This window comes from Capra hircus, chromosome 28, assembly GCF_001704415.2.
Source record: "Capra hircus breed San Clemente chromosome 28, ASM170441v1, whole genome shotgun sequence".
Taxonomy (NCBI): domain Eukaryota; kingdom Metazoa; phylum Chordata; class Mammalia; order Artiodactyla; family Bovidae; genus Capra; species Capra hircus.
The window spans coordinates 42832756-42856392 of NC_030835.1; the positions used below are offsets into that span (position 1 = coordinate 42832756).

At 49.3% G+C, this 23637-nt stretch overlaps 1 protein-coding gene across 1 annotated transcript in view; it reads left to right on the plus strand.

Moving 5' to 3' along the window:
• PGBD5 (piggyBac transposable element derived 5) overlaps nucleotides 1-23637 on the plus strand; it is a 97827-nt gene that overhangs the window by 56235 nt on the left and 17955 nt on the right. The window contains exons 3-4 of the mRNA XM_018042595.1: nucleotides 3551-3685; nucleotides 22596-22776. Coding sequence (XP_017898084.1) covers nucleotides 3551-3685; nucleotides 22596-22776 — 316 coding nt within the window. The remainder of the gene's footprint in view (nucleotides 1-3550; nucleotides 3686-22595; nucleotides 22777-23637) is intronic.

Here is a 23637-nt window from a genome sequence, read left to right on the forward strand (position 1 = left end):
CCCCCTCCCAGCCCACACAGGGGTGCTGTGATGGGGTAGTGCTGCCCCCGCCCGGATCTTGCCCTCCTGTGCCCGCAGACGGCTGTGAGGAGAGACCCTGAAGAGGTGGTCACTTTATTCTTGCTGCCCTCATCTTTTCTTTGGATCCAGTCGATGACACTGAAACAAGAGGGACTGACACGAGCTTTAGATTGGGAAGTGGCTTTCTGGCCATGTTAGGTTCTTTTTTTTTTTCCCCTCCCTTTGCTTTTTTCTTTTTTAAATTTTATTTAGTTTTTCGCCTTTGTACTTGCAAAGGTATTTGTTCTTGCTGCTACCATTTTCCATCCCATGCTCTGTGTGGTGGTCAGGATCCCAGGAGGAAACAAATGCTGTGTTCTAAAAGGGCAGTTACAGAGAACTGGAAGCAGGGACTGTGGGCATTCAGGGTTTAGGCAGATCATCAAGGTGGCGATCCCTTGGGCTGGCAACAACAGGAAGCTGCAGTGCTGAGGAGGGAGAGCAATGGCTTCAGCCTGAGGGGCCGGATGGCACAGGCAGGCAGGCCCCTAGTCTCTTGTTCATCCCTCTCTTGTAGCCACAAAAGGCAGGCCCTGGGGGCAGGGCCCCCGGATGTGGTTTATAAGAGGTTGCCCTCCAGGCCCCAGTGCAGCGTGAGAAGGTGGAAAGGGAGTCTGGGGGGCAAACAGTACCTAGTACAGACCACCCAACAGACAGAACTTGAGGCAGAGGGGAAATCAGAATCCCTGGGGTCAGCTTTCCAATGTGCTGATGACCACCTGGAATTTCCTCTTCCTCCCAACTCTGGGCCCCCGTTGAGCCAGCTCTGTCAAGAGGCTGTCAGATAAAGGGGATGAGACCAGTAAGTGTGCGTGTAGTGTGTGGAGCACCCTCGGGCCTTCCTATGAGCTGCGGTCGTGCCAATGTGGGCTGTTGACCTGGTGGCTCTGGGCACATGCTTAGCCTCTGCCATGAAGGCCGCCTCATCCTTACACACAGAAACATTAGCATCACATATGTCTTTGTTAAGTGAAACAAAGGAAACTTTCAAGCTTTCCTGGCTTTCCAGTTGGCTCTGAAACATTCCATTCAAGGAGAAGGTGTGTGTGCGAGTCCCGCCCACCTCCCCTGAGGGCTCAGGGCTCTGTTGACGGGACTTCACTCTACCTGTGAGACCAGTGGGAACAGCCCCTGTTCCGTCTCCACCAGACATGTGGCTGCCGTGTTCCTGACTCCCAGGAGTGGCTCTGCATCCCCACCGTACACACACCCCACCTCAGCACACAGCACCCTCACACACCCTCTGCCCTGCAGTCTCCTTTTTATTCCAGCAAATGTGACCCTTTGGGTGAGTTTACACAGCCTTCAGAGGGTCCCCAGAATCGACCTGTACCCAGGCTGTGGTGTGTCTCCACGCATGGGTGTTCATACACAGATACTGAATGGGGAGACTGAACGCGTCTTCTCAAGCCTGGGGGCAGGTTAGCTAGAGGAGGATCTGGGGAGGGCTTGTGAAAGTACGCGACTGCCTTGTGCCCCTGCCCAATGCCTGCCCCTCACCCGAGCCGTCACACGAGGAGGGCCTGAGGACACAGCACTGGGTGAGGTGGCGCTGGCGCCCTGTGGCCTGGCGGGGAGGAGGCATTGTTTGGAGCTCTGTAGAGCACCCTGCCCTGCACTGTGACTGCTCCACATTCCTGCAAGGAGGGTGGAAAAGAGGAGAAGCCATGGAGGCCAGGAGCTGCTGCTGACTCTCTTACTTTGGTGAAACACCATATGAAATATAAATTTGAATGGATTCTGTGCTGTGGTGAGTGCAGATGGAATAGAGGACAGCAGCTTTCTGAAGAGCTGGGAGAGGGCCTCATCTTCCCCACTCGGCTCCATCCGCCACTCCCCCAGCCCATGTGTGGGACTTTCGGCCATCCTTTTAGAGTGGATCCAAATGGGCTCTGAGTATTTGATGAGCCACGTGGAGCTGGGCATGGGTCAGCTTCTCCAGTCTCCCCTTCATGAGTTCAAGGCGAGGCAGGCCTTGTTCAACAGCTCCTGCTTCCAGCAATAGAAGACTGCAAGGGCTGGTGTGCATGCCTGAGGCCCAACACTGCAGGGCAGTTATTTCTCAAGCGGAATTCAAGTTAACATTAATAGGAGAATGGAAGGCTACTGCCCATGTCACAGTTGGTGAGTGTTAATCTCTGTTCTGCCGTCATCAGGGCACGTTCTCACGCCACCTGGGAGCTTGTTGGAAATGCAGAAACTCAGGCTCTGCTCCAAACATACTGGAACAGAAGCCACATTTCAGTAAGATTCCCAGGTGACTAGTTTGTTCATTCAAGTTGAAAAGCCCTGATGGAGAGTGGCGTTGGCTCACAGTGGCCAGGTATTTTAGACTTGGAGGACCACGTGGTCTGTGTTCGGAGCTTGTAGCCTGAAAGCAGCTACCGACAATACATCAGCGAAGGGCATGGTGGGTTCCTGTAAAACTTGATTTACAGCAGGGAGTGGGCTGGGCTGCAGTTTGCCAGCCCCTGATCCAGAGAGTTGGGAAGAGTTCTTGGAATCATAGTGTTTCTGGCATTCTGTCAACACACTTCAGTGAACCACACATACGTACCAGTTCGTAAGCGCGCTTGGAATCGGATTGGAAGGGAAGTGTAGCAGGTTCCTAAAATTTACCCGCAAGTCTCCCCCAACGCTTTAGCTTGCAAAAACAGAACTTGAAACACCTCTGGAACTTGTTTTTATTGTGCCGTTTCTTTTTGCTTCATTGTCTTATAACTGAAAAAAGAGTCCTGTTATCATGCCATCAAAAAGCAGGAAGAGGTGCAGTGAGTTTAAAAATTGTCTGGGGAGTCCCATGTCAGAAAAGACGTGATGACCTGGGGGAGAGCCAGAGGCTGGGTCACGGAAACGAGGGAACTGGGTCATTTCAGGAATGGTTTTTATTTTTTTTTATTTTTTTTTTTAATTTTTTATTGTTTTTAAATTTTAAAATCTTTAAGGAATGGTTTTTAAAAAGAGAACGTTTGACTTGGGAAAAAGAAGGTCAAGGGCTAGTGTGAGAGCTGTTCAGAAAACCTAGAGAAATCACGTGTTTGTCTCCATTTCTCACAGGGGACAAGTCAGGTCAGTGGGTCTAGGTTAGATGTAGATCAGCTTTCAGTCAGTGAGCGATTGGAACGTCCATCAGTGGAAAGGTCTTCCTTGAAAGGAAGTAGCTGCCCTCCGCGGGCATGTTTAGCTGGGAGGTGCCTCTCCCAAGTGAGAGTTTGGACTGGGGACCTTAACGCCAATAACTAAGTATCATGACGATTTCCGTTCACCAGGTACTGGCTAAGTGCTTCGAGTACCGTTTCTTACTTAATCCTCCCCCAAACACTGGTGTAGACAACTGAGGAGACCCAGGGACACTCAGGATCAGAGAAATAAAGTAACTTAGCCAAGGCCACACAGCTGATCAAAGGCAAAGACTGGATCTGAGCCCAGATCTGATGAGCCCCTGAGCTCATGCTGCCTTCCTGAGTCTCTGCTTCGCCTTTCCCGGCAGGTGCTACATGAACCCCTGATCGACGAGGACCCCGTGTTCATTGCCACATGCACGGAGAGGGAGCTGCGGAAGCGGAAAAAGCGGAAATTTAGCCTCTGGGTCCGGCAGTGCTCTTCCACCGGCTTCATCATCCAGGTGAGCCCTGGGCCGGCCCCGGAGGGCAGGGAGGATTTGCCAACCAGTGAACTTGCTCACTTACCCTGTTAGTGAACAGGGTGGATGCTTGACAGTGAACGCTTGACTGGATGCTGCAGCTGAGGCTGGCTTGGGCTGCTCTCTTCCTTGCAGGGGAACGGGGGTAGCTGGCGCTGTCCCCTGCATGTTCCTTCATGCCCGCCCCAGCCCCTCTGATTAAATAACAGCTGTAAACACAGATCAGGGCTCAGTACCTGCAGTGTAAGCCAGCGGCTTCGCCAGAACGGCGGGCACAGAGGTGGCTGCCGTGACTCTTGAGAGCACCCCGTGTAATGTCCCAGAACGGCCCCCCATCCCCCACCGAGTCCCTGTCCTCCCTTCCAGTCCCGAGGACACCTCCTTGGGGCTGCAGTGGCCTCAGGAGCTCGATTCTCTGAGCCAGCCATGCCATCTGTTCCCTGCTCTGCTCTTCTCTTTTGGAAGACGTGGCCAAGCTCTGCTGTAGGAACAGCGTTAGATGTTGAGCTCCTGGAGCAGGCAGGGGGCAGAGCACACAGGAGGAAGCGGGGCTGGCAAAGCAGACCCCGCCTCACTGCCCTGCCAGGCTGCAGCACCAGGCCCAAGGCATGAGGGTTGGCATACCTCCTGCCCCCACAGGAAAGGAGTCATAGGAAGGTTAAGCTGAGCATCTCCTCTGGATGTGCCCCCATGCATGTGCCCCGCAGCAGCCCACCTTCCCCTTGGGCTTCAGGGCCTCAGGTGAGGCTGGGCCTGGGGTCTCCAGCTGGCCTCACCTACAGGTTGCAGACTGTTTTCACAGGGACCCACCCCAGAGTGGAAACCACTCTGGGCGTACCGCCTGGGCTCTCCGTTCCCGCACAGTGCCTGCCAACTCTGTAGTATCCTTTGTGGTGACACTGCTCTGGGGATTGGGGAGTCCATTTCACTGTACGTCTGACATTCAGTCATTCTTTGAATAAATTCTTACTGAGTGCTGTTGCCTACAGCATCGGGCCAGACAGTGACATCATGGCTCTGCCTTCTTAGGAGTCTGCCTGTGTGGCTTTCGATAGAATGTTCACAGGGGGGTCCTGTGTACCTCTGGTGCCATTTCCTTTTTGCTGTAAATTTAATGAGTAGCGAGGAAGCAGGACCATTCCCTGCAAGGCCGCAGGTCGTCTTCTCACTGTGTGTGCAGTTTCCTTCCAGTGTCTATGAAATCTATAAAATCCCCGTCTATAAAGTAAAGGGTTTGGATTGGTACCTTGAAGTTTCCTTTTATTTCTAAAACTCTCTGGTTCTAGGAGGCTTTGTGCAGCTTGAGGGTTTGAATTTAGAAGCCAGAATTGAAGCTGGCAGCTCCTGTCCTTGGTCTTGCCTCCACTGTGGCCGAAGCAACAGGAAGCCCCATTTGCGCAGACGCCCTTGGTTTCACCCGTCTCACAGCAGGGGAGTGAGGACTTCCTTAGCCTCCCCACTTCTCTGATCCAGAGGAAGGCGCCTGTGGTGGCAGCAAAGTAGGGAGGGACACCTCTGCCTGCAGAGGACCCACGTGGCCTGGGGACAGTGGTCTTTTAGCATCCTGACCCTTGTCTTGGTTCCCCAGGCCCTAACTCTGGTTAGGCAGTTGCCTGGGAAGGTCCAGCCATGGTGCGAGGGGCAGGGGGTGCCTTCCACCCCCTGAGCCTTCATACTTGCATCTCCTCTGTTCTTACACCCCCTACATTTCCCAGATGAGGTGGTCAATACTGCTCTGTCCAGGGGCCCCTCCTAGGTCCTGAGGCCCAGCTCTGCTGCTTTCTGTGTGAACTGAGCTGACTCCCAGATGCCCTGGATATCAGTGTCCTTATCTGTAGAGTGAAGGGATGGGGTAGCTTAATCAGTGAGGCCCCTTCCACTGCAGAGTTCTGTGATTCTAATCTTTTTTAGCATTATGTATGGGGTAATGTATGCAAGCATGTGTTCTTCATTTTAATTTGTTACATAAATTATTCTAAATGATTTTATCCACTGGAGAATCCAAGCGGCTGAACCTAAAGAGACTGTGGCCAGCCTGCTGCCCCAGTGGCCCTCTGCCCCCTGCTGTCCTCTCACTGGTAGCAGGCCGAGGCTGGCTGATGGCACGCAGCAGACGTGGCACGTGAAGGGGCTGGAAAGAGGGTGCGCTGGGTCTCCTCTGGCCTCTCCGCCCTGACCATGAGCAAATGTCCAGGCTGGATCACTGGAGTTGGGAAACCACGTGGAACAATGTCTCACGTGCCCCTGAGCACTGTGGTGGCTTGTTACACAGTAACAGAACTACCCTCCAGCCTGCCAGTTAGGGTCTGTAAAGCTGACCAGATAACTTTCTTATTTTTACCTGTCATGGACTCAGCTGATACCTGGAAGGGACGGGGGTTTACAGGTGTATTTCTGGGGAGACCAAGGCCTGGCTTCGGCTTTATGGTGTCATTCAGCCAAGACTTAAAGGTGTGCTGGCTGGACTGCGTGCTTTTGAGGTAAGTCCAGGTGATTAGCTCCACTTGAAAGATTCCAGACCAAGGGTTAAGTGGGAAAAGTATTCCAGATTGGTCAGTGATTTCTCAAGTGGTCCCAGTAAAGGTCAGCTCCAACCCTCAGATGAGTGAGTACGTCCCCACAAGGCACCTGCATAAGGAGGGAAGTGAACAGCTAGCCAGACAGTGCTGTTGAAAGGGAGGGTGCCAAGAAGAACCCCAGTGTTTTTAATGCCTTATATGTCCACTGCTCTTGAGTTCATTTGAAGGGGAAGCATATGAAAGTGGTTAAAAGTCCTGTGTGATATAACTCATGAAGAGACTGTAGGGAGGTATGTGGAAGAAGAGATGAAATTAACTATATTATCCTGAAAATTAACAGGTTAATATCTTTCACTCCTTGGAGTGCAAGAGGCAGGGAGTAAAAAGTTCCCAGGAGAAAGAAGGCATCAGAGAAGGAGTGGTCACTTCAGAGACAGACTTAGACCCTCATGGAGCTGCCGTCCCAGGCGGTGAGGTGGTACTGCCTCATCTTTCCTCAGACCTCCCCTCTGGCCCTCCTTCCAGAAGCCTCGTACGTGGGGTCTGACTCGTGGTGGGCCTGCTCCCCCGTCTGACATTTGTAGGCTTGCGCTGAAGGCCTGCTCACTGTAAAGTGCTTGGCCCTAAGATCTCTATCTTGCTGTCACCGTGCACCAAACACTGGACAACAGATCAGCAAGTGACAGTGCCAGCCTGCAGTGCTCAGGGCTGAGGAGCAGCCGCATGAGGCCCTCCACTTTTCCCTGTGAAGGAGACCGCTGCCTGTAGCAGTGGGCCCTTGGGCTTCTGATAATCTGGCAAGTTGTCATATGTGTGAGTGGGGAGGGTGAAATTTGTGTGGTGTATGTGGGCCTATTCTGAAGGAGTGTGTCTTTTTTTTACTGGGATAAAATAAACATAACCTGAAGTTGACCATTAGGTGGCATTAAGCACGCTCAGTGTGTTGTGCAGCCATCACTGCCATCCGTTTCCAGAACTTCGTCATCATCCAGAACAGCTGGGAGCCCCTCTCTTAGTAAGGGAACGATACCCTGTCGCACAGACAGAGTGAACTCCCTGCAAGCAAAGCGCCTTTCAGATGCAGCGGGGATGCTGCTGCAGCTCGGGGGAGGGTCACCTGGCACCATGGTCTGGTTGAATGTTCAGCACTGGTCACTCTCCCCGAGTCACGCTGCTCCGTCTGCGGTGCCGGTGGGACTCCTGGTGACGGGAGGTGAGTGGCCGGGACGGTGTATGGACTTGGCCCCTGGTCCCAGCACTGTCACCCTCCTTCCATGTGCGAGGAGTGCTTTTGGTCACCTGTAGCGTTCCCAGGAACTCTGCGTCAGGCTCAGACAGCGCTGGTGTTGCAGGATGCCCATGAGTGCCGGCTCCTCCTCTCCTCTTTCCCAAGCTGGCCTTTCTGGTTTTACCTTCTGGCATGAGCAGGGTTCAGAGGGTGTGATGGGTAATTTTGTGCCGATTTGGCTGGGTCACAATACCCAGATAGTCAGTCAAACACTATTCTGGATGTCCCAGAATACCCAGTGGAGGTATTTATAGATGAGATTAACATTTGGATCAGTAGACTTTGAGTAAAGCAGATTGCCCTCCATCATGTGGGTGGGCCTCATCAAATCAGCTGAAGGCCTAAATAGAAAGGAGAGGAAATTTTGCCAGCAAGACGGCCTTGGATGTGAACTGCAACTCTAACCTGGGTCTCCAGCCTGCCAGGCTGTCCTGAGATTTTGGACTTAACAAACCTCCATAATCAAACAATCAGTTTCTTGAAATAAATACCTATATCTCTTGATCGATGGATAGGACTCTCTCAATATATCTTTGTCTCCATCCTGTCATTTCCACTGCAGAGGGATTTCTGCTAGCCACTGACTCACACAGCCTGTGTGTGTCTCAGGTCTCCTGGATTCTGAACTCGTGGAGGGCAGGGACCATGATGGCTTCTTGAACCTTGCCTCTCTAGAGCCTAAGGGGTTTGCCAGCTTTTTTTTTTTTTTTTTCCTTCTAAAGTCAAAGACATTCCTGTTATCAAAAAGCTTACAATATAGACAAGAAAACAAGACTTTTATGAAGGAAAACCTAAGTGAAGATTGCTTTCTAAGGACACTTTATGGAATTAGTGTTGTGCTGGGCACTGAAGGCCTGGAGATGAATGGAACCCTCATGGCCTCTCTCGTAGGAGAGGCAGAAGATGAAAAATATTCGTGAGGAATAAAGACAATGGAATACTACACAGCTAGAAAAAGGAATGAAATAATGCCATTTGCAGCAACATGGATGGACCTAGAGATGGTCACACTAAGTGAAGTGAGCTGGACAGAGAAAGACAAATATCTGATATTGCTTACATGTGGAATCTAAAATATGATACAAATAAACTTATCTATGAAACGGAAATGGACTCCCAGCACAGAGACAGACTTGTGGTTGACAAGGGGGAGAAGGGTAAGGAAGGGCAAGATTGGGAGTTTGCAGTTATCTGGTGCAAACTGTTATAGGATGGATAAACAACAAGGCCCTGCTGCATAGCACAGGAAACTATATTCAGGATCCTGCGATAAACTGTAATGGAAAAGAATGTGTGTATGTATAACTGAGTGACTTTGCTCTGCAGTAGAAATTAACACAACATTGTAATTCAGCTATACTTAAAATATCAGTTAAAAAAATATTCCTAAGTACAGTATGAATGATGCAATCCTGGAGGGGTGTGAGGCTGTTGGAGGGCACCCGTGGGGCTAAGAAAGGCTCCTGGGGTGCAGAGACCAGGGCATGTGATGCCCTAATGGGAGGGCGGACCACGAGGGCAGACACTGAAGGGACGGGCAGGAGCCAGGGTTACTCACTGCAGGCCAGCCCTGAGCATGGCCTCCGAGCAGGAACACCTAAGAGGCTGAGTCTTTGATCCCAAATTGAAAGGCTGATAGGTGGAGGCAGGAGTGTGAGCTCCGGTGCTGGCTGGCTCCCTGTGCTGTGGGCACTGTTCCCAGGAGCCCCTCAGAGGGGGAGGAGAAGGCACCCCGCAATCCCGCTGGGGGCCAGGGTGTGTGAATGCAGCATCTGAAACACGGCTGACACCCACAAAGAAGATTTCCATGCCTTCGAAGTGTCCATTTCAGGAAAATGAGATGACCCACAGCATGTTTCTGTCCACAGTGAACAATCTTCAAAGCTGGTGGAGCCCCTTCATCCTCTGGGGCGCCCACACCCTGGGGTACTTGTCACAGATCCCACGGAGGAGCTTTAGGCTGTGTGACTCCATGTTTTGACAGCAGTGGAATAAGCATGCGGGAAATCATTTGTGACATGAGGCTCTGACAATACTGAGAAGGTCTTCCTCCCTAGGCACAAGTGCTCTGTGCTCTGAGACCGCAGCTGATGCCTTCTTTTTGCAAAACTGCTGCCATTTTCAGATCAGAGGCGTGTGGGGCACTGCAGAGAGTGTCTTTGTGTCACAGGCCTGCTGGGAGCTGCCTGGCCCGACAGGCACCTGCATGTGGCTTCTTCTGCACTCCCAGTGAGCTGAGTGAGAGTGAAAGGAGAGGTTTATACAGAAGGGTGCATATCCAGTTTTCAGGGGAGTCATGTCAACAGGTGGCTGGGCTCCTCAGTCTGGGGCACTGAGGTCACTTCTCTTGGAAGCCTTGTGTCCCTTCTGTGGGTGCAAAAGGAGACCATCTCGGTGGAGACAGTTGTTCTGTCTGTAGTGTCAAAAAGATTGAGAACACAGTGGGAAAAACCAACCCATCACATAGTTAATTAATGCTGTGCTGATCTATGGGGATTTGTTTAGCCCTGAGACTCTTTGAGGGGAAAAGAAAAGAATCTCCTAATTTAAAAAACAAAAAACAAAAACTGATATGATCAAAAAGGCCGAGTTCTCCCATTTGAATGTGTTGAGCTAGGCCTCCTGCCAGGACAGTTGAGACCCAGGGTCCCTTTCGAGGGAGGCGGTGAGGGGAGGGGCACCTGGCAGAGGTGGGTGTGGCTGAGCATGGGGGCCCCTGCTCAGCATTAGGAGCCAGTGCTGCGCTTGCGGAGAACGGCCAGTCTCTGGAGGGTCGGGTGCGGGGCGCCGAGTCGGGTAGAACCGTTCTGGACAAACATGGTCTCTCGCTCACTGAGTGCACCTGCCCTGGAGCACTAAACTTCAGAAGCCAGAAATCAAAACGGAGACCTCAGGCCAGTGGACCCTGCCGCCTGCCCCGAACACAGCACCAGGTGTGTCCAGGGGCCCCAGGAAGTATCCATGAGGGGCCCCACACCTTGTGTGGCTGGACCAGCAGCTCTGGAAGCCCCTCCTCCCTTCAGTCTAAGCCATGGTTTATGAGCTGCTTCTGCAGTTCAGAAAAGCACAGTTTGCATATATGGAGTATTCGCCTCCAGCCAGGTCCCACACTCAGGCACACTACATGCATCCCTCATTTTCATAACCACCTGCCCCTGTTTCATGGTGAGAAACCAGGGCCCAGAGAGATTTGCTGCCTCATATAAAGTCTCAGCCTCAAGGGGCAGACCTGGAATTTAAACCCCGCCTTCCCAACCCTGGAGCCCACCCTCCGGACCACTGAGCCATGATCTGTCTCCAGGGAGAGAACTGTTCTTTTAGCCCAGGGGTCCCCAACCTTTTTGGTACCAGGGACTGATTTCATGGGAGATAATTTTTCCAGATGTGGGTGATGGTTTCATGTTGATTCAAGTGTATTCCATTTATTACGTGCTTTATTTCTGATCTAATGCCACCACCGATCTGACAGGAGGTGTGGTCAAGCAGACGGCAAGAGTGAACGTCGACATGCTAGGAATCAGTGAACTAAGATGGACTGGAATGGGCGAATTTAACTCAGATGACCATTATATCTACTACTGCGGGCAGGAATCCCTCAGAAGAAATGGAGTAGCCATCATGGTCAACAAAAGAGTCCAAAATGCAGTACTTGGATGCAGTCTCAAAAATGACAGAATGATCTCTGTTCGTCTCTAAGCCAAACCATTCAATATCACGGTAATCCAAGTCTATGCCCCAACCAGTAACTCTGAAGAAGCTGAAGTTGAACGCTTCTATGAAGACCTACAAGACCTTTTAGAACTAACACCTAAAAAAGATGTCCTTTTCATTATAGGGGACTGGAATGCAAAAATAGGAAGTCAAGAACACCAGGAGTAACAGGCAAATTTGACCTTGGACTGCGGAATGAAGCAGGGCAAAGACTAATAGAGTTTTGCCAAGAAAATGCACTGGTCATAGCAAACACCCTCTTCCAACAACACAAGAGAAGATTCTACACATGGACATCCACAGATGGTCAACACCGAAATCAGATTGATTCTATTCTTTGCAGCCAAAGATGGAGAAGCTCTATACGGTCAACAAAAACAAGACCAGGAGTTGACTGTGGCTCAGATCATGAACTCCTTATGACCAAATTCAGACTTAAATTGAAGAAAGTAGGGAAAACCACTAGACCATTCAGGTATGACCTAAATCAAATCCCTTATGACTATACAGTAGAAGTGAGAAATAGATTTAAGGGCCTAGATCTGATAGATAGAGTGCCTGATGAACTATGGACTGAGGTTCGTGACATTGTACAGGAGACAGGGATCAAGACCATTCCCATGGAAAAGAAATGCAAAAAAGCAAAATAGCTGTTTGGGGAGGCCTTACAAATAGCTGTGAAAAGAAGAGAAGCGAAAAGCAAAGGAGAAAAGGAAAGATATAAGCATCTGAATGCAGAATTCCAGAGAATAGCAAGAAGAGATAAGAGAGCCTTCTTCAGCAATCAATGCAAAGAAACAGAGGAAAACAACAGAATGGTAAAGACTAGAGATCTCTTCAAGAAAATTGGAGTTACCCGGGGAACATTTCATGCAAAGATGGGCTCCACGAAGGACAGGAATCTTCTGGACCTAACAGAAGCAGAAGATATTAAGAAGAGGTGGCAAGAATACACAGAAGAACTGTACAAAAAAGATCTTCATGACCCGATAATCATGATGGTGTGATCACTCATCTAGAGCCAGACATCCTGGAATGTGAAGTCAAGTGGGCCTTAGAAAGCATCACTACAAACAAAGCTAGTGGAGGTGATGGAATTCCTGTTGAGCTGTTTCAAATCCTGAAAGATGATGCTGTGAAAGTGCTGCACTCAATATGCCAGCAAATTTGGAAAACTCAGTAGTGGCCACAGGACTGCAAAAGGTCAGTTTTCATTCCAATTCCAAAGAAAGGCAATGCCAAAGAATGCTCAAACTACCACACAATTGCACTCATCTCACACGCTAGTAAAGTAATGCTCAAAATTCTCCAAGCCAGTCTTCAGCAATGTTCAAGCTGGTTTTAGAAAAGGCAGAGGAACCAGAGATCAAATTGCCAACATCCGTTGGACCATGGAAAAAGCAAGAGAGTTCCAGAAAAAAACATCTATTTCTGCTTTATTGACTATGCCAAAGCCTTTGCCTCTGTGGATCACAATAAACTGTGGAAAATTCTGAGAGAGATGGGAATACCAGACCACCTGACCTGCCTCTTGAGAAATCTGTATGCAGGCCAGGAAGCAACAGTTCGAACTGGACATGGAACAACGGACTGGTTCCAAATAGGAAAAGGAGTATGTCAAGGCTGTATATTGTCACCCTGCTTATTGAACTTCTATGCAGAATACATCAATGAGAAATACTGGACTGGAAGAAACACAAGCTGGAATCAAGATTGCTGGGAGAAATATCAATAACCTCAGATATCCAGATGACACCACCCTTATGGCAGAAAGTGAAGAGGAACTAAGAAGCCTCTTGATGAAAGTGAAAGAGGAGAGTGAAAAAGTTGGCTTAAAGCTCAACATTCAGAAAACGAAGATCATGGCATCTGATCCCATCACTTCATGGGAAATAGATGGGGAAACAGTGGAAACAGTGTCAGACGTTATTTTTGGGGGGCTCCAAAATCACTGCAGATGGTAACTGCAACCATGAAATTAAAAGACGCTTACTCCTTGGAAGAAGAGTTATGACCAACCTAGATAGCATATTCAAAAGCAGAGACATTACCGACCAAGGTCCGTCTAGTCAAGGCTATGGTTGTTCCTGTGGTCATGTATGGATGTGAGAGTTGGACTGTGAAGAAGGCTGAGCACCGAAGAATTGATGCTTTTGAACTGTGGTGTTGGAGAAGACTCTGAGGGTCCCTTGGACTGCAAGGAGATCCAACCAGTCCATTCTGAAGGAGACCAGCCCTGGGATTTCTTTGGAGGGAATGATGCTAAAGCTGAAACTCCAGTACTTTGGCCACCTCATGCGAAGAGTTGACTCATTGGAAAAGACTGATACCGGGAGGGATTGGGGGCAGGAGGAGAAGGGGACGACAAAGGATGAGATGGCTGGATGGCATCACTGACTCAATGGACGTGAGTCTGAGTGAACTCCGGGAGTTGGTGATGGACAGGGAGGCCTGGCGTGCTGCGATTCATGGGGTCGCAAAGAGTCGGACACGACTGAGAGACTCAACTAAACTGAACTGAACTGGTCTGTGACCCAGAGATTGGGGCCCCAAATTTACACACAAGCTGTCTGGTTCTTACCCAGCTTCGTGTTGTATTATTGATGTTCTAACACTAGTTATGACTGATAACCCTTGTTTTGAGACATACTTTTCCTGTTGAAAGAATTTGAGGAATTTGTACTGAAGGGGTTTTTTTTGTTATTATTTAACTTCTAATTTTTTAATGTACTAGTGAGTTGCTGCTGCTGCTAAGTCGCTTCAGTCGTGTCCGACTCCGTGCAACCCCACAGACGGCAGCCCACCAGGCTCCCCCGTCCCTGGGATTCTCCAGGCAAGAACACTGGAGTGGGTTGCCATTTCCTTCTCCAGTGTGTGAAAGTGAAAAGTGAGAGTGAAGTCGCTCAGTCGTGTCCGACTCCCTGCAACCCCATGGACTGCAGCCCACCAGGCTCCTCCATCCATGGGATTTTCCAGGCAAGAGTACTGGAGTGGGGTGCCATTGCCTTCTCTGACTAGTGAGTTACTCCTGACCTAAAACTAATTTGGAAAATGAGGCTCAGAATGAAATTGATTAACTAAAGTGAAATTTGCTTGTGGAGCCAGAAACTGGGCGGGACGTTTACCCATCTGTTTAACTGTGCAGTGGCAGGGATGCCAGTTTCAATCTGGTGCAGGTCAGATGTGGTTACGTCCCAGGATGGGACTGGCTGTGGCACAGTACCTCTGTCACAGACCCCAGTGTCCATGAGCACATGGCTTAGCACAAATGTTTCCTCAGTCTGTTGAATGGGTTAGTTTGCCCAAACCTCCTTACCACATAGGGAAGCATAGACAAGAAAGAAATTATTAAGTGCCATCTAAGTGAATCAGACACTAACTGGATCAGATTACACCCCGGCCCTCTTCCCAAGGAACTGTATTCAGAAGGGTACAAAGAGCCCGCTTGTCCCTCTTCCAGTCTATTGTTGTTTTACTGATGTGGAGTTGATTTGCAAAGTTGTGTTAGTTTCAGGTAAACAACAGAGTGATTCATTTAAATATATGCATATATTCTTTTTCATGTTCTTTTCAGTTATGGTTTATTATAGTGAGTGTAGTTCCATGTGCTGCACAGTAGAGCCTTGTTGTTTATCTATTTTATATATAGCAGTGTTTGTTTGTTAATCCCAAATTCCTAATTTATTCTTTGGTGACCAAAGTTTACGTCTATGTCTGTTTTGTGAATAAGTTCATTTGCATCAAGTTTTTAGGTTCCACATAGAAGTGATACCTTTCTTTTTCTGACTGACTTCACTTAGTATGATAATCTCTAGGTCCATCCATGTTGCTGCAGATGGCTTTATTCCACTCCTTTTTGTGACTGAGCAATATCCCATTGCATATGTATACCACATTATCCATTCGTCTGCCAGTGGGTAGTTAGGTTGCTCCCATGTCTTGGCTGTTGTAAATAGTGCTGCTGTGAACACTGGGATGTGCGTATCTTTTCGAACTAGAGTTTCTCTTCAATCCATCACTTTGAAAGCCAGGGTCACCTGTTAGCTGAGCTTTGCACAGCTCTTGTAAGGCCGTATAGTGCTGCAGGTGTAGCCAGGGAAAACGGGGCAGAGAGCAGTCTCAGCACGTGAGCCCTTCCTGGCCGAGGCCATGGTGAGAGGTGGCGTGAGAAAACGCTGGTGGTGAAAACTGTCAGTGAAGTGATGTCATAGAGATTTTGCTGGAAAACCAGGCTGATGAGCCAAAGAGGGTGTGAGTGAGCATGTCCAGTAGAAATTTCCATGATGATGAAACGCCCTGTATCTGTTGCTCCATCCCGGCAGCCCCTGCTTTCATGTAGACTGAGTGCTTGACTACTTGACTGAGGAATTGGATTCTTCATCTTTCTTAATTTTTAGTTAATTTAAATTAAAATAGCCATGGGTGTCTAGAGGTTACAGCACAGATATGAAGCTTTGCCATAAAAAAGATCCTCTCTGTGTATGCAGCTTGCACATGATGGAATAGCCTTGCAAGGCACACAGAGCATTGTCATCTCATCGATGAGGAGACCAAGGCTCAGAGCAGCCAACTCTCCCCAAAGCTCACAAGGCAGTAGATGGCAGAGCCTTTGCCCCTTGAATCCAGGGCTGTGCCCTCACCGGTCTCCTGGACAGACTTCATTCCTCTTGTGAGTGAGCACCCTTTAAACTTGATGGTTCTCATGCATGGCCATCCCTCCACAGGTGACAGCCCTACCCATCTCCATGTGGCCATCCTGCGTGGTTTCCAGGTGTGCTAATGCTGCATTCTTGTGCTGTTTCCTCATTTCTGGGATTGCACCCTCCACCTGCTCTGCATCATTAATGAATACAAAGTTTAAGCAAAGGGTTACAGTCCCTAACGCTTGACTTCCCCATCACCAGATATGCCCCCACCAGCAGTGGAAAAGCCCAATGCTCTTCTGTTCTGCAGAAGTAGGATCAGTGGTCAAGACCATCAAGGCCCAGTGACGGCTTAGTGGAATTTTCAGCTGGTGCATCCTCATGACCCTTGAGACCATCAGTGATCACAGCTTTAACCAGTGTCTTTTTGGGAAAAGTGGTGACGGACTAGGTCCTGTCTCACGAGGTCTCGGGGCGTTTCAGAAGTAGGGCTAAGATAGCCAGACAGGTGGTGCAGGCATCTCCCAAGGTATTACCACTGTAATCCATGTTTCCTGAGATTCTTTCTGTTATGATGTCAATAAAAAATACACAGTATCAGTGATAATATCATGGGGCAAAGTGTAATACCATGTATTAATAATTTTCTTCCCTCTTTCTAAATGTGTATATGAAAGAGTTAACAATCATAGGAGCCAGAAAAACTTTTTTTTTTTTTTTTTTTTTAGGAAAAGTGAAAAGCTTGGCAACTGAAAAACACATTTTTCTGTTCTAAAGACACTTGCCAAACAAGCTGTAGCTCAGATAGTAAAAGTCTCTACTGCAGATTCCATTTTGCACGATGGTGGAAGCTGTCCTGTGCCTCTCCATGCAGGAGGAAAGCCCTAGTGTAATGACGCTCTCCGCATATGTGGATGGAGAGCGATAACTTAGTGAAAGGCTGGAGAGGCAGCAGTTAGGCGTCTAAATGAGTGCTGTGTCCTGGGCACTGTCTTTGGGAGCCCCCGGCGCAGTGTATGGAGGCGTGTGGTGCCCAGTGCTGCCTTCCTCGGGTCTGACGCAATTATTTAAGGGAGGCCCTCATGTTTGCACACGATCAGTTGCCTCTCTTCCCCAGTCAGAGCAGTGGTGCGTGGTAGATATAAGAATCCACAGAAGGTTATGATTTTTTTCATTCATCCCACTCAGGGATACAGGTTCACCTCTTAGACCAGCTAAGAGCAAACTCAGCCAGAGCAAACTCAGGCCAGCGGGAGCTGGACCAAGCTGACCCGGTGGCACTTGTCAGGCAGGTTGAGTCCTTTTGTGGCGTTTTGACTGCCCAGTTGACAGTTCATTGAAAACCCTGCCCCTCAGCTGAGACTTTTGACATTACTATTTTTGTTACTTATTTAAATATAGATCCTGTTTTATGTTCACTTTAAACTCATTATCTTCTAGTACTGAGTGCCACAGGTCAAGACCCTCCTTGGGTTCCCTGGCTCATGGCAGTTTCAGTCTCAATAGGAACAGGAGGATGTCTGACCCCGCACCTCCCCGCTTCTCCTGATGGAGCAGCTTAATACTCCTTGAAAGGAGGCTGCCTGGAATCTGGGAAATTGCCAGTGTTCGGACTTGCCTGTGGGGACAAACAAAGCTAAGTCATCTGAGATGGTCCTGTGACACCACCATGCGTCATGGCTTCTGAACTGTGTTATTTGCAGGGGAGGTGGGGGCTGTCATCACCTCCAGGCGTGACCTCAATGCACAGCATGTTAATAAGCACTGACTGAGGTGGGGGCTCTCAGCAACAGACGAGCTCCACATGGGCCTGTGCTTGGGTAGTTCTGACTGGGGGGCTCCTTCTGTTTAGTTTGTCTTTTTTGATTAAATTGGATTATGTGTTTAACATCAAAAACATAAAAATCTCAAAATATCTATAATTCCAACATATAAAAAGAGCCATTTAAGAATATAGTCAGCATATCTACACGCGCACACACACATACACACACACAGAGAAAGACTGTACCGTGGCAGAGTTCCCAGCAGGAGTAAACACTCCCAAGCCCTCACAGTGTGGGGTCTTTCGGTAAGGAGAGTCTCTGCTGGTTTATGTGCATCCTTGTACATTGAAATCAATCTATTTGCCAGAGAATAAAAGTTGATGTCACCACCACTCTGCTGCTTTCTTTAATAATAATGAGGTGGGGGAGCGTGCCCTTCATAAGCCATGGTGTTTGGTCCCGTGGTCATAGGCACGCAGCTGGTGAGCAGCGAGCACCATGGGTGGAGGCGGACCCTGAAGGTGCCCACAGATCCTGCCCCCATGTGGGGTGCCTCACCTGGTGCTTCACTTAGACGCTGACCTGGGTGTTGCTGTGGAGGGAATATGATTCTGTGGATATAACTGTGGCCCTAAGTCCGTTGATTTTAGAAAGGAAATGATCCCAGGTGGACCTGACCTAATGAGGCGAGCCTTTAAAGGAGCAACCTCTTCCTGGCAAAGAGCTTGGAAGCACAGGAGGGATTCAACTCAAGGCAGAGTCTCCGCTGCCAGCTTTGAAGCTGGAAGGGGCCCAGGGGCGGAGGGCAGTGACCTCTAGGGACTGAGAGGCCCCTCTGCCAGTTCATACCAGCAGAGAACCATGCACACATAGCCAGCAGTGCTGACTGTGGTATCCTGAACAGAGTCTCACCCATGCCCTGCAGAACCAGGTTTAAGTGGGTGCTGTGTGAACCACTTGGCTTGTGATGACTCAGTACACAGTGAAAAAGCAGCAAGAGTATAATGTATCTAAATCTGAGTGTGTATATCTGTCCAGAAACATCAAATAAGTTGTGTGAGGAGAGGATAGCTGTGTGTGTGTGAAAGTAGAAATCATCTATTAGGCTGGATTTATATAAATAATTATATATTTATATATATAAACAGTGATTTATATAATCTATATGTATATATAATCTATATATAACATTTATATATATATATATAAGTAATATGTAGTTAGAAACCAATTTCTGTTCTACTTCTGCCTTGAGCACCATGACCTCGGAGGAGTCAGCAGTGTCCACTGGCTGTACCCACCCCACTACCGCCACTGCTTTCCAGTCAGGCTGTTGGGCTTTCTTGATCTTTCCCATCCCGGGCAGTTTCCTTACCCTCCTTCCCCTGCAGGTCTCTGTGAGCGCCTCCTCCACGGGAGGCCCCCAAGTGCTGGTGACCTCAGGAGCCTGGCTCAGCTCCGTGCACCCACACGTGCTAACCCTCCCCGACCTTCTCCAGTTTACACCTTTCTCGTCCTGTGGCTCCTGTTTGGAGGGCCCTCCGCACCTCAGACTCAGCACCATCACAGCTGGGCTCAGGCATCCCTCATCTGTTCCTTGCCTCCCTGCACCGCCTGGGCCGATGGCTCCACAGCACTGCAGGACCAGTGCTGAGGGCCATAACATCTTAGGGGCTGACAATGCTTTTGTTTCTCTCAAAATCAGAAGGGGAAAAAAATAAAAACTCTTAAGTTGAAGAAAGTGCTTTAGTATATGATATTAATATATTTATGCCACTGCAATTGTAAAATATAATTTTAAATACTTTTTCATAGAGGACAAGGCCCATGGGAGCAAAAAGGCCCATGAACGTCACAACACAGCCCTGCCCCGCCTTGTTGGCAGGATGGTGGCGTTTGCCCTGACGGTGCCATGTGTTGCTGTGCCTATGGCACAGGAAGCAGGGCGGTACTTTGTGACCTGACCTCAGTGACATCACGCAGCTCTGAGTACTGGCAAGGGCCCTCTTCTGCCCTGATGGGCGAGTCTGAGTGAGGAATCCTCCTTACCTTCAGTTCCTTGCTGACAGGCCTTGGTGCTTGCGATGAGCAGAAGTGGCCAGCCCCTCGGGCTGGCGGGATCCGCTGTTCCCTGGCCAGACACTCAGTTCCCTTCCCAGCATTGTCCCCACAGGGACTGGGGCCTCTGTGTGCCAACAGCCTCTGTGTGCCAACCCTTTCCCACCCCCAACCCCGAGCACATCCACGCTTCCAAAGAGGGCAGAGAATGTATTGGGGTGGAAGGGAGGACACTAGTCTGTGCAGCTGAGTCTGGTCTGGAAATCAGAGGGTGACGTTGGCAGGTATCTCACATCTGAGAACCTGGATAACCTGCCTTCCAAAACACTGACTTTAATTCTGAAGACAAGTTTATAGGACTCTGGCTCACCCAGTACCTCAGCTGGGAAAGCTGCTGGTGAGACAGATGTGATTCTTTCCAGGGTATCGTTAGCTTCAGGAGAGAAGCAATGTTCCCTTTGCTGTTAGGACGTAAGCAGGGTCAGTTTATTCTGCTGGTGTTGGTCACCCTGATGGCCACGTTTAGATGCCTGCCCACTCCAGGCATCCTCTCATGAATCAAGGCTTGTGGGTTCATCAGGAGGGGTGACGTCTTATGTCTACTTTATTGGGGCCTCTGAACTTGGCATCTGTGTGGTTCTGAACCATCCTTTGGCATTGGCATACACCTCCTGCATGAGAAGCTCAGACCTTCCGAGCAGCTGCTGACTTGTCCTGGAGCATATCTGAGGCCATCCATTCAGTGCTTGAATAGCTCTGAGTGTTAGTAAGAGCTCTGATTCAAGCAGATCTGTTTTCCACCTGTTTGTTTACATTCAACGTGGTTCTGCCCTAGAAAGATTGTAATCATCATTCCGCAGCACAGCTCTGTAGCCAAAGAGGAGCTCTTGGAGTCCTCTGTGCTCCTCCCTGTGCTCTTTGTTATGGCAGCCCTAGAAAACTAATACGCCGACCATCACCCTTCTCTTTACACCTTGGGAAGTGTGGCATCCCAGAGAACCGACCGTGATGTGACCAGGGAAGAATGAGATGGTCACCACCTTGGTTTTTAATGGGAATCAAGATACGTATCTGAGGCCTGCAGTCATCCATCTCCAAGTGTTTAGTATTTTGCTTGTTTTAATATTCTTGCTGAGTCATATTTCTTGCATCCCATACTAGATGCGGTTAATTTTTTTAGCTTGGTTACAGGATTTTGCATTTAATCCTATTAAATGTTGCCTGCCTCAGGCAGAGTGTGCCAGGGACTGCCCCCATCTCTCCAGGGAACTTTGGAAAACAGGTGGGGTGTCATCGGGGTTGGGCCTGAGGGATTCCAGCACTGCACCTTCCATACTCTGCTGAGAATCCTGGGTGTGTGTGAATGGAAGGTTTCCTTTCAGGGGACATGTGGGACAAAACTACTGTCCTGAGGTAGAATGCTCAAACTACTGCACAGTTGCATTCATCTCACACACTACCAAAGTGATGCTCAAAATTCTCCAAGGCAGGCTTCAGTAGTATGTGAACTGTGAACTTCCAGATGTTCAAGCTGGATTTGGAAAAGGCAGAGGAACCAGAGATCAAATTGCCAACATCCTCTGGATCATGGAAAAAGCAAGAGAGTTCCAGAAAAACATCTATCTCTGCTTTATTAACTATGCCAAAGCCTTTGACTGTGTGGATCACAAGAAACTGTGGAAAATTCTGAAAGAGATGGGAATACCAGACCACCTGACCTGCCTCTTGAGAAACCTGTATGCAGGTCAGGAAGCAACAGTTCGAACTGGACATGGAACAACAGACTGGTTCCAAATAGGAAAAGGAGTACATCAAGGCTGTATATTATCACCCTGTTTTTTTTAACCTTTATGCAGAGTACATCATGAGAAATGCTGGGCTGGAGGAAGCACAAGCTGGAATCAAGATTGCCAGGAGAAATATAAAAAACCTCAGATATGCAGATGACACTACCCTTATGGCAGAAAGTGAAGAACTAAAGAGCCTCTTGATGAAAGTGAAAGAGCAGAGTGAAAAAGTGGCTTAAAAATCAGCATTCAGAAAACTAAGATCATGGCACCTGGTCCCATCACTTCATGGCAAGTAGATGAGGAAACAATGGAAATAGTGACAGACTTTATTTTGGGGGGGCTCCAGAATCACTGTAGACGGTGACTGTAGCCATGAAATTAAAAGATGCTTGCTCTTTGGAAGAAAAGTTATGACCAACCTAGACAGCATATTAAAAAGCAGAGACATTACTTTGCCAACAAAGTCAGAGCTATGGTTTTTCCAGTGGTCATGTATGGACATGAGAGTTGGACTATACAGAAAGCTGAGTGCTGAAGAACTGATGCTTTTGAACTGTGGTGTTGGAGAAGACTCTTGAGAGTCTCTTGGACAGCAAAGAGAGCCAGCCAGTCCATCCTAAAGGAAAGCAGTCCTGAATATTCACTGGAAGTAGTGATGCTGAAGTTGAAACTCCAGTGCTTCGGCCAACTGATGCAAAGAGCTGACTCCTTTGGAAAGACCCTGATGCTGGGAAAGATTGAAGGTGGGAGGAGAAGGGGATGACGTAGGATGAGATGGTTGGATGGCATCACTAACTCAATGGACATGAGTTTGGGTAGGCTCCGGGAGTTGGTGATGGACAGCGAGGCCTGGCGCACTGCAGTCCATGGAGTCACAAAGAGTCGGACACAACTGAGTGACTGAACTGAGGTGGGTTTGGGGACAGAGTACCCAGCGTGGTTGTGTCAGGATATCCTGTGAGCCAGAACTGGTGCAGAAACCTATGGCGTGGCTGTAGCATTGGGCTTTGCTGAAGGACATTCCTGGCCTGGTGGCAAAAGCCTGTGCTTCCTCAGTGATGGGACCCCAGCCTGGTCGTGCTGTGAGCTCACTGACCCCTGTGTGTTTCTGATGCAGATTTATGTCCACCTGAAGGAAGGCGGTGGCCCTGATGGGCTGGATGCACTGAAGAACAAGCCCCAGCTGCACAGCATGGTGGCCAGGAGCTTGTGCCGGAACGCGGCCGGGAAGAACTACATCATCTTCACTGGGCCCAGCATCACCAGCCTGACCCTGTTTGAAGAGTTTGAAAAGCAAGGTTTGCCAAGTGGGGACCAGATTGAATGAGGTCCCCCCGCCCTTGAGAAGTGCGGAGATGGGGCTGAGGGTTCGGGTGGGTAGCATGGCCCCCAGAATGCCTGATGAGAAAGCCTGAGCCTGAGGGCCTGCTGCCTGTCTGCCCTGCTTGGCCCCAGAGATGTAGATAGAGACCTGTCTCAAGCTTATGGTCTAGGGGACAGACAGGTCAGTACAGGTTTTCTGGGTGCACCCCTTTGTGTCCTTTGTGATGAGGCCAGGCCCTCCAAGGAGTTTCGCTAGCGTTTAATGGGCTGCTATAACAGAGTGCTACAGAGTGGGTGGCTCATACACAGCAGGGATTTATTGCTCCCAGTTGCAGAGGCTGGACGTCCAGGACGGGATGCCAGCATGGCTAGGTGAGGCTGCAGGTTTCTCCCTGTGTCCTCTCGTGGGGAAAGGGATGAGGGAATCTGTGGGACCTCTTTTCTAAGGGCACCAATCCCATTCATGAGGGCTCCACCTTTCCGACCTAATCACCTCCTGAAGGCCCACTTCCAGATACCATCACCTCACCTGAGGCGTTAGGTTTTCGATGTAGGAATTGGGAATGGGGCACAAATATTAAAGCCACAGCATCAAGGCACAGCTTCTCCTAAGGCCCTTAGGGAGTCTGAACTCCCCAGTCTGTGAGCTGTCATGTTACCGCTTCCAGCTGGACAGAGAATTGTGTGGATTAATACAGGCATCTGCACAGTGGGCCTCAGAGAGGTGTTGGCTCCCCTCAGTGCTAAGATCCCTGGTTCATTTGTTGAAAAGATTGAGCAAAAGAATTGGGGCTATAGAAGCAGACCCCGGCTGAGTCAGGGAGCCCCGTGGCAGG